This window comes from Mizuhopecten yessoensis, unplaced genomic scaffold, assembly GCF_002113885.1.
Source record: "Mizuhopecten yessoensis strain PY_sf001 unplaced genomic scaffold, ASM211388v2 scaffold10529, whole genome shotgun sequence".
Taxonomy (NCBI): domain Eukaryota; kingdom Metazoa; phylum Mollusca; class Bivalvia; order Pectinida; family Pectinidae; genus Mizuhopecten; species Mizuhopecten yessoensis.
The window spans coordinates 514,218-525,314 of record NW_018408592.1 but is presented as its reverse complement, the minus strand read 5'-3'; the positions used below and the strand labels follow the sequence as shown (position 1 = coordinate 525,314).

Here is an 11,097-nt window from a genome sequence, read left to right as displayed (position 1 = left end):
GAAAATAATCCCTGGGGAAACATGTTGACGGGGAACTGTCATGTTTGGGGATTGTTACATACGTGTTACTTTGGTCTCCTGAAGACAAATAACGTCCGCGTCTAAAGAATCAAACAATGTCTTCAAATCTATCTTGCTGGCTCGAATGCCATTGATGTTCCATGATAAAATTTTCATTCTCGGCTGACAACTTTCACTTTGACATAAATTTTGTAATAGGGGATCTGATTGGTCGAAAATGAAAAGGAACACTAAAATCAAAACGGATACGGTACTTCATACTATATTTTTGATTACTTGACAAAATACATTTTCCCTATAAATCACAAGTATTTCACATCAATATGATTTTGTTTAAAAAGAAAGTTCCAAATTAAATCAGATGCTTTCGCGCAAATGGATGGTGCAAATAGAAACCTTCCACGCCATCTGTTAATTACCAGCGACGTACCTATTCAGATTCAGATTCAGAATTTGGTTTCTCTATTATAGCAAACCACCAGTAACCAATCGCACGGTACATAACAGTTCAGAATATTTCCCGCATTTTTTTCCCCCACAAGGTTAAGGACACGTGAGCGTGTGGTGTGCTAATAATAGTATGTCTGATCCATCGTTGTTGACGAAAGCTAAACTAAAAGAGGAATTGATACGCCACAACATACCACTGCCAAAATCCGACGCTAGAAAACAGTCATACATTGATTTATATACAGAACACGTGCTAAAGGAAGACTCAGAAGACGAAGACACTACAGACGTGTATGAAAACGAAGATCAACAAAGTCAAAGTGGTGAAAGTGATAGCGAAATAGTTTTCAAAAAGGTGCGACATAAATTTGATAGTAACATTACACTAGCAGAATTGAGGACATCCACCACATATAATCGAATATATACAAAACCTACAACATAACTAACACTCGCTCACTGCTTTTAACCTGTTTTATCAAATAGCAAATAATAAAAATATAATAAAAAAAATCGCTACATAATAATTAACGCAATACAGCACAAGACCGACTTCCGTAATCGTTGGTATCGACAGAGGAAGTTTATAAGATGAAGTTAACATCGATTCATTTATTAAAATCACGATATGACAAAGAAACGTCTTGATGAAATGATGATGACGTCTTTGAAAGAAAATGATAAAATTTGAAAGTTTACCACGGAAAGCGGTGAACTTTGAGGATAGCCCAAGTTTCCTCTTGCCCTGACACCAGTCTTAGACGTGTTTGACAGTTAGACATCTATCTGTCAAAATGTCGCTATTATTTTGAGACACAATTTAAATGTCCAATCGTTTCTCAGTCTGATGTGCAATGGTCATTTGCAGTGATAAATAGGAACTTCTCAAAATTTCTGCAAATATTAGAATTTATAACATTTAAAGATCCAGTGGCAGCCTGAACTAAATACACAGTTGCTGGACACACAAAAAATACGATGCATGTTAAGCATTGTGCATAAAAAAGGAAATGTATACGTTCTCCTGACTAACATGGTTAGATCTGCCTCCCCAAGAAATTTATATTAATAATAGAGACACATTAAGACTCACTTTTTTAACATGACTACATGCTATCAGCATAAAAGAGGAGACACTATTGTCAGTAGGACAAGGAATGGTGATAAAGATAGTGCCGTCGCTGGGGCTCGAACCCACGACCCTTGGCTCTCTCCAGCCTGTTGCACTACCACTGAGCTAAATTCCCTTCAGTTGACGCTTGTAGTGCAACCTAATCGATGCACATCTTTTACACAATTCCACCTTTTTTCAAACACCAACCAAGGTTCTTTGACTTCCAGCCAAGGGTTCTCCTGCCTTGAACGGGGAGGGTCAACGGCAACAGTTTGTAGAAGGCCAAGGAATAGTGTTAAAGATAGTGCCGTGCTGGGGCTCAAACCAGATGCTCTACCGCAGAGCTAAAGGGAAATTCCCTACAGCTAACGCGTGTAAGGCAACCACATCAATCATGAATGCACATTTTTTATACTATTGCCAGACATTTAGGAATGTAGTTAATTCTTATAAGCATGAATTTAAATACTGCCAAATACAGTGTTAATTCCAATACAGAAACTGAAAGTGAAATTTCTCAATTAAAATACATGCACAACCTTGGAAGCTTGTTGATGTACTTTTAAGAAAAGAAATTATATACATGTCAGTCTATAAAAGTAACACATTCATTAATAGACATACTAGTTAACAGTTTAATTTTCACATTTCAGCCAACCTACCAAAACAGCACTGAAGCATATAAAGGAAGTGGTGACTTTGACCACAGTAAGGATCAAGATACTCCCATCATGATGTCAGTCAAAGACCTCACAGATGCTGAATTGACGAAAGAGCTACGATCTAGGGGTGCTGCCCCCGGTCCTGTTACTGGTAAAATGCATACATATCACGAAAATTACATGGGATATTATATCTTAATATCATTTCCTATAATAAAAAATTGTACATGCAAGGTTGATCTATTATTTACCCTAAAAATATTTCAAATGCACCCCTGGCTGATGAATTTGAATTCTTTTAACTAGAGGGAAATTCATTGTCGGATTATAAGACCTCCATGACATTCTAGTATCACATTCCACATGTGTTTCAAGTTTGATGAATTCACAGAAATGACAATACTGAATATTTGGTTTATCTGAATCTCACAAGAAGTGAAATGCATCAATAACTGCAAGTGTAAAGGTCTTTTCACCAGAGCATTAAGAGAATTTATACTAGTAGCATTGATGAGTACAATCGGTAGTAGTGGATACATTATTGTTAAGTAAAGTAAGTCTGTATATGTAGCAATTAACTATACAGAAATATATCAAACCTTTTGACATGATTCAGGGCTTTAAAACCATACAATTGTCTATATTTAGGGCCCTGCATCAGAAATGTGGGTGCCCTTTAGTAATTGCAGTGTCTTTCTGTCTGGCCATCCACATTTTATTTCTGGAGATCATCTCACTCGGGAGACAAACCTTTTTGAAATTGGACATGGTGATTCACTGTGATATGTACTTGAACAAGTTTTTAAGGTCAAGGTAAAAATAGACCATGGTTGTTGGATTATGGTGCTTATATCTGAGAACCTGTAAAACTATCATAAGCGTTTTGAAATTAGACATGGTGATACCAGGGTTAGACACTAACTTATTTTACATGGTAGTCCACAGGACTAGTTGAATACATTATGTACTAGTCCTTTGTCAATGTAACTAGTACAAGATTTTCTGATAAGGAAACATCACGAAAACATAAATAGTAATCGACTGTAGGGGTTTTAAATAATTACTGCCGTAAAAATATGGAGAAGTTTAAGGGAAAATTTTGACAATTATCATGCAATATATCTTATTTTAAGCTGTTTTCTCAATTTTATATAGAAATATTTTTATTTGATAATCATATTTTTCGCTGGTCCTGGACTAGTGAACTAGTGTTAGTGTCAACCCCTGGATACACAGTGGCATATGTAAATGTGCAATAGGGGTTTAAAAAGTTTCTAAAATCAAGGTCATTGTCACTATTACTAAAACTAAGTGGCACATAGCTGGGCCCTTGCTGACCTGTCTTGTGTTCTAGTAAGTGAGTAGGTAAATAATGAAGGTGGGTGAGGAGTGTGTTGTAAAAAGTTGGAATTAAACAACAAAGTAGTGACCAATTTAGAATTGAAAATGAGATCAACCATGTGCAATTGATTTGAGGTCAGATTTATGCTTATAAATGGACTAAATACATATGAAAGTTGGTAACATCAGTAAATTGTAAGTTAGCAAAGCAACTCTTTTGTCTGAACCAAAAATTAACTCTGTTGTCAGGTTAAGTATGTTAAAAGTTTCACCATGATAGTTTGATTCGTTTTATAGCAACTACACGGAAAGTTTACGAAAAGAAGCTCTTGAAGCTGCGACAAGCAGAAGGAAGCACAACAGAAAAATTGATAGAGACCTCACAGTATGGTATGTACAATTCAGAAAAATGTTCCTATATTAAGTATATTTGTTAAGTAAATTCTCCATATCTTTTTGGTGTTCACACATGCTTTAAGTCTTGTACCTGTATTTAAAGAGAAGGTCATTGAAAATTGTTAAAATTATTTCATTAAAATATAGATATACATATTGCTTTCTTTCAGAGGAAGTTCCTGATGATGAAGAAAGATCGTAAGTGACCATACATTGTCAATCACATCCTCTATCACAAATATTATTCTCCCTTTTATAAAATGTAAACTTGATACTGTATACTTTGAAGCGCATGCCAAGTGAAACTATCACCCTTCCCTGTAAAATTCTTATTTGCTCATTGCTTACTTCGTCCTTCACTTAAGAAATTTGTAACATATGCTGTATACCAGTATTCTGAGTCATGACAAATTTTTTCATGTAATTATTTAGAGGGCAAAAAATAATATGTAACAGACATGAATTATCTAATAAATAAGTTATTCTTAATGTATCCCAGGTTAATAAATTATATTCTTGAATTTCATACAAAAAAGCAATTTTAAGATGCGAGATATTTTGCATTATGGTGTCGTAATATTATTTTAGGCCCCCACCAAAACCTAGAACCCCAGTAAAGAGAGCAACCAGGGCGAGGAAAGTTGAACCAGATTACATGGGTGAACCAGATTACATGGGTGAACCAGATTACATGGGCGAGGAAACAACTATCACTCACCGAACCCCAACCCAGTCAGCACCAAAACCAGAGTAAGTAATGGTAGTCAATCAATAACACACTTTAAAACTATAGTAAAATGAATTAAAAATACAGGCAAACTTAAAATTTGTTAAATATATATACGTCAAAGTCATCCCTAATCAGTACAAAATACTGTTAGTGACTAAAACACATGAGTTGCATTGTTTAACATTTCATTTCTTCCAACACTACTACTGGCAAGTGTCAGTACAACCTGTTTTGATGAGTAACAGGTACATTCTCTGATGTACTCGTTAAAGTCTTGATATCAATCGGGATCAGACGGGATGCAGTGTTCATTTCCATCAGTTGTTTCATTAAGTATTCACAGAGCAATTACCCTGGTAATATATTTTGATAACGTGATGATCCTGTATTGTAGTTAACCCTTTCACCACTGTAGACCATAATTGACTCATCCAGATCAATATATGGTAGAGTCTACTAAAGTTACCTAGGGGTGAAAGGGTTAACCACAGTCTTGAACAATTGAAAGATTGTAGAAAATTGGTGACATCAGAGCAGACACAAAGATTATATGTTTATGTATTTCAGGCCTGCTGTTACCAGTACCAGAACCAGTAAAACAACAGTCGCACACAAGACATCGACCACTGTCCAGCATAGCGCTTTACCTAGATGGGTCAAGTTTCTGGTTTTTGTAGGTGTTTTCTTTTTTGCCTATCTCGTCTACATCAACATGGAACCATCTGGAAGTAGAGTACCCAAAATAGCGAAAGGTCCAGCTTCTTAATGCTGAACCGATTGGAAATCTTTGTACAAAACAAACTGAAAAGACACCCCACTGGAATTATTTATCATGTGAACTTTTCTTATGATGTGTAATAGTGCTTTCACAATAACATGAACCAATGGAAAACTGATATGTACCTTTGTTGATTAATTCATATAAAACAAGTACAGGTGAAAGGATCTGTTTTATTGATTAAGGAGAGATCTCGATCATTTTCTACCAAGTGTTGAATTGGTATTTATAGAACAAGTTTAATGCTATATATATATATGTCATAATGACAAGCCTAGCTTGCAGAAAAGCACCAACTTTGAGGGTAATTAAATGTAAATAAAATTGTCATGATCCTTTTTTTCGACTTGATAACATCATGACACATAAATACTTGTCTTACAAAAAGAGCATTTGACAAAGTTGATGCTCTCAGGAGTCCAAGCCTTTATTTTTACATTTGATTAAATATTCCTCTCTCTTTGTTTAAGGAAATCTGGTCATTTACAGTGATTTGAATTATTGTGTATTTTATGTAATGAAACAGGCCCGATGTGATAAGTCTAGTATATATCATGATCAAGAACTTTGCAAATAATATATTAAATGTACATATTTTAGGACAGCACATCAAAGATGAACTCGACCATCAACATTCATTACTAAGAAAAATAACCATTTATGATTATTTGTATTCAGTATAAGAAACTTTATAGAGTTAAATAGTTTGTAGTACAGTTGGTATAGTTGTAAAACAGGTTAAAATCATTGTTTTACGTGCACAAAGGAGATTGTTGTCAGATCTGTTTTATATATTGTGTGTCGATTTGTCAACAATGATATTGTGTTATTCTATGTCTGTTTCAGAAATGAATATATGGGAAGAGACACTTATTTGTGACTCCCTTCCCCAACCAACCAACATTATTCTTATCTTGGGGCAAAGGTTTACCATTATTTTGACTCCACCACCCTGAAATAATTGATTAAAAGTGCCCCCTCCCTCTGTATCCCCATATATTCATATCTAGAATAGCCCTTAGCTTAGATAAATAGTATAAAACTAAATTATTTCGGCTATAAACTTTTTAAAAAGTTGTATTACTCTGATATTTGATTCAAACATCACTTTTTCACTTTCACTGCTTTGGTTGTTGGATGATTTTGTTCACTTTTTATGAAATATTCAGCTTACACTAGTTCTGTGTGTAATTTAGTTTGCCTTTTTGTTTATGAATTTGTGATAAGAGCAGATCATGAATACACACGTCTTGTAATTATTTTTCATATTCACATACAATTAATTAAACTTAGAAATATAATGTTATTCCTTTCACTATTAATCAACCTTGTGACAGTCATTTGTATCGAAAATGCTTTTATATAAGTCCTGGTGAATTAAAATTAATTTGCAGTACCTGAGCCTCCTTGTGAATCAGCTGTCAACACTTGTAAACTTGAAAAAGGAAACAAACACAAAGTTTTGTAACATTTTCCGGCTCACTTATTTTCATACACCAGTTCCATATAGTTGAGCTCTAGGTATGAGCTTTATGTGGTGTTTATGTATGTGTTTTATGCCAAGTCTTATCACAATCAAAGATGCTTTCTGATACTGAAAAAGTGGGCGTTTTCGTTTTGACAACTGTTTTGTGGGATAATTATAATATGTAAAATTCATATAGGCTTAATTTACTCATCATTAAAAAAATGCAAACATTTCCACACTTCCAAAATTCTACTTTTACAGTAATCAAAGACATTACTGACTTCGTGTAGCATGTTCCTGAATCTTTCAAGTTTATTATTAATACATGTACAATGACTGGCATCCTCGATATCCAGGGGGTTATGCTCACTTTCGCTCTCGACACCCCTGGGATATGTCATAGCAAAATTGAAGGCACACGGCTAGCTATTTGATTGGTGTCGGGTAAAAAAAACACTATCCAATCACTAGGTTGATACTTGTCTTTTTTTGAAGATTACAACAGAGCGATGCCCGACTTCAAAGCCTGTCAATTTTTACAGTTGGACGACCGTGATATTTTGATGAACATCAAAGCATCAAACTAGTTTTCTTGTCTCTTCCACAAAGTACTGCACATTGAGCCTTCGATTTTACTATGACATATTCCAGGGGTGCAGAGAGCGAAAGTGAGCGTAACCCATGGATATCGAGGATGAATGACTGGTTGCCCCGACCTCTATTTGGTCAAGACAATAGAACCAAGGTATTATGTTCCAATCGGTCTCCTGTATGAAAAGTTGTTGAGTCCCTGAAGGAATTCTTAAATACAACTCCAGAAGACAATAGAGAAGGTGAATATTTTGTTTAAAACTTCTTTTATGTATATCATGCAAAATTGTAATAAAGTCTGCTATTTTGTACAATTTGTTGTCACTATTGTAACATTTCCTATCAAAGGTACACAGTATTAATCCAACATGCTGGAACAGTTGGGGTTTTGGGGTTTTGTTTTCTTTGAGTTTCATTTATGTGATTATGTTGTACACTAATGATCTAGTTCGCAATCTGTTTTTTGTTGCCTTGCATGTCAGATTACCAGTTATACAAAAGCATGAAAACAAAGATTTCAAATGTTTATTATTTATGTCATGATAAGCAGTATCAGCAAATCTTTTGAGGATAAAGCTGTCCACATTCAGATACAAAGATATATACACATTTTGTATTTTGGTGAACAGGAAATCTGATGCAAATGAATTTCATTTTGAAAAGTATGTTATCATTGTATGAATACAAGCTTGATACTATAATCTAACTTTCCATGTGATGATGTAGTAGAATACCTTGTTGACAAGCAATCCATAGTCCCCCATATCTGGGCAAAATTCGTTAACAAAAAGTGACAAAGGGCCATAACTCTGTATTGTTGAGAACAATTTCAGTTTGAGACACTCCACTATCTGCATACAAGATTGGGCAGTTGTAGGTAGAGTATATGTGATATGCCTCCAGCTGTGGGGGGAATAACAAAGTTAGATTGCCACCAAGTTATTCTATAGTTAAATGTTAACGGAGATGAAAATCTATAACCTTCAAATATAATCGTGAATGGTCCAATAAGATATCTTTGCACAAAATTATCCACTGTATCAACAATGATGAATATAAAACAATAGTGTTCATTAATATTGTATCCTTGAATTCTTATAAAAAAATTCTTAACAATGTCAAATTCTTGAAAGATGATCGTCATGAATGTTGACTCATTTAACAGCTATCTCAGCAGCGTTGACACATTTTGAGTAGATGGAAACTTTATTTTGCGAGTTCCTTCAGCATCTTTTCACACATCATCAGATAACGAGGAACATGGAAACACCCTGAAACGCCAAATGTAGAATTGTTACAGTCTAATATCTTCTATGAATTTTAAATGAAAATCAATTTTCACTTTTTAATTTCAATGTGATTGTTAAATAATTATCTGGTAAAAGTGCTACATTGTACAAATTGTGTAACAGGATACTTACAGAAAGCTCATGAAAATGGCTCAATTGTAATTTATTATACTACTAGGTACACACTGGTACATTAGGTTCTCTTGCATGAGAACATCACATTTATTCTGAACTTGTTACCTTTCCAAGGTCCACCCTTGAAGTCCATGCTGATTTCTCCATTTCGATTGAGATATCCGTACCATTCGCCATTTTTCTCGTCAACAAACTTGATGAAAAAGAGAGAAAATGGGAAAATGAAAATTATCAGCATTGGACACTAGTATCGACTGTTACCATACATGCTTTACATCCCATGATGGTCATACATTTCAGTCACATTAAGATTGAGCAGCAATGAACAATGAAATATTGTTCAATACATATATTTCCATTATAAATCTTAAAGATAATGTTGATCTTAATATAGATATACGATATTGAAGTGTCTGTCTTCAATGCAAACGAGATTCCTGGAACAGCCTAACGTCACTAAAATGTTTGCTTCTAACGGTTGTCTCTCGTTATTCAAGGCAGGAGGAGAAACTTCATAAAGACGCTGATCAAATTGAGTTCATAACCCTATAAACGCAATTTCTTCTGGAAATGCTTATGAAGGACCTAGCAGTGGAGGTTTAAATTTGAGTTTATGCACATAGAACACCTCAGACTTTGACCTTCCTCTCATTTTCAACCATACACAGAATGTTAGTGAAATATAACTAGAACAAAAACTGCCATAGGATGAGAATATGGTTTCTGCATCCCACTACCTGGGGATGCCATTGGTCCTCCTAATACAATAGGTGCGTGTATATTTTTNAGACTCAGGTGACCGTTAAGGCCCATGGGCCTCTTGTTTATATAATGCCTGTTAATTGGTAAAAAAATATGAAGTGTTCACTGATATTTAAGACGCCACTCAAGGTTTCTAAACTATCATTTAATTTTGACGGAACTTGGTAAGCCCGCAAAATATACAAAAACTAAGTATGTTCTAAGTGGGGCAAACTGTGCGTTGTTATCTAGACCTGTAGGCAAATGGCAAAGCAATATCCCGCTCTGTCATGACCATAGAAAATATGTTGTGATGAAAATGAGCCTAAAAACACAGATCGTTATCACACCCCAAGCTGTTAGTAATGAAGCATTACAAAAAATACATCCAAATCGGCCCAACATGACGAAGCTTACCATTATTTATGTATCAACCAATCGGAGGCCAACGCAGCTATCTTTAATTCCAAGACTTAAAAAACAGTTGTTAAACACAGTGTACATCCCTTTTATCACCCCCACAACAACTCTAACTGTAATTGTTTCAGCCAATCAAAGGCCATGGTGGCCATATTGAATCCCAAAACTTAAAAGTTTGCTATTCGACTTAAAGTATGTCCCATATGTTACTTGCAGAAAGTTCAATATCTCGAGATGAAATGTTAGGAGATCTGAAGTTATTACTGTTATTATTATTAGGGCCCCGTATCGGAGATACGGGTGCTCTATAGTAATCAGTCAATGTCATTGGGTCAAAGGTCAAGGTTAAATTTTGTATCATTTCACTGGTGAACATTTCGCTATGACACTTTGAAGCAATGTTGCTCAGAATTAAACAAGGAGTCAATTGACCAAAGGTCAAGGTCACTGGGTTAAAGGTGAAGGTTAAATTTTGTACCTTTTCCCTGATGAACATTTTGATATGACATTATGAAGCAATGTTATTCAGAACTTAACACAGAGTCAAGGGTCAAGGTCAAGTTTGTATTTTTCACTGATGAACATTTTGTTATGATATTAAGAAGCAAAGTTGGACGGAAATAAGGAATAAGTCAACTGACCAAAGATCAGGGTCACTGGGTTTATGGTCGAGGTCTTTTGGATCCAAAGGTCAAAGACAATGTGAATCTCTGACTTTGACCCTGGCTCTTGATGGAGGAGGTAAATAAGGTGAAATAAAACAATTCAAAGCTAACAAATGAGTATTGCACCGGTATTTACATTTCTGTTAGCCCAGCAAATGTGGAGGTGGAAGGAAACAAGACTCACATCATAGTACATGTAAAATGTATATTTTGCTTCCTTGTGATTCTTTTTGAAGTCCAAATGTCAAACGTCAAGCTCAGCTATATGGGCAGATTGCTTCTTGATGATTATGGGG

The 11,097-nt window shown here is 35.0% G+C and overlaps 3 protein-coding genes across 5 annotated transcripts in view; 1 reads left to right on the top strand and 2 right to left on the bottom strand.

The window, feature by feature from the left end:
* The window catches only part of LOC110460977 (DNA-(apurinic or apyrimidinic site) lyase 2-like), a 7,463-nt gene extending 7,256 nt beyond the window's left edge, over window positions 1-207 (bottom strand). Inside the window, exon 1 of the mRNA XM_021514231.1 lies at window positions 63-207. Coding sequence (XP_021369906.1) covers window positions 63-177 — 115 coding nt within the window. The 5' untranslated portion in view covers window positions 178-207. The remainder of the gene's footprint in view (window positions 1-62) is intronic.
* A 328-nt stretch (window positions 208-535) lies between these two features.
* On the top strand, window positions 536-7,862 carry LOC110460961 (emerin homolog 1-like). 2 transcript variants are annotated; one of them, XM_021514203.1, is made up of 7 exons: window positions 536-826; window positions 2,239-2,398; window positions 3,886-3,978; window positions 4,155-4,182; window positions 4,573-4,639; window positions 4,676-4,734; window positions 5,282-7,862. In XM_021514203.1, the coding sequence occupies exons 1-7, from the start codon at window positions 602-604 to the stop codon at window positions 5,478-5,480; spliced, it is 831 nt and encodes a 276-aa protein (XP_021369878.1). In that variant the 5' UTR covers window positions 536-601; the 3' UTR covers window positions 5,481-7,862. The 2 variants fall into 2 exon arrangements, with proteins under 2 accessions (XP_021369878.1, XP_021369876.1); XM_021514201.1 differs by having other exon boundaries at window positions 537-826; window positions 4,573-4,734.
* The window catches only part of LOC110460959 (N-acylglucosamine 2-epimerase-like), a 23,673-nt gene continuing 19,040 nt past the window's right edge, over window positions 6,465-11,097 (bottom strand). For both annotated transcript variants that reach the window (XM_021514198.1, XM_021514199.1), the window contains exons 8-9: window positions 9,081-9,168; window positions 6,465-8,822 (exon numbers count right to left, since the gene is read on the bottom strand). In XM_021514198.1, coding sequence (XP_021369873.1) covers window positions 8,758-8,822; window positions 9,081-9,168 — 153 coding nt within the window. In that variant the 3' untranslated portion in view covers window positions 6,465-8,757. The remainder of the gene's footprint in view (window positions 8,823-9,080; window positions 9,169-11,097) is intronic.

What these genes read in the sequence shown, in the direction of transcription:
- LOC110460961 (XM_021514201.1), top strand. Translation starts at nt 602, where the DNA reads ATGTCTGATCCATCGTTGTTGACGAAAGCTAAACTAAAAGAGGAATTG. An exon ending in TGCCCCCGGTCCTGTTACTG is followed by an intron (nt 2,399 to 3,885) that starts GTAAAATGCATA and finishes TTCGTTTTATAG; the next exon opens with CAACTACACGGAAAGTTTAC. An exon ending in GATAGAGACCTCACAGTATG is followed by an intron (nt 3,979 to 4,154) that starts GTATGTACAATT and finishes GCTTTCTTTCAG; the next exon opens with AGGAAGTTCCTGATGATGAA.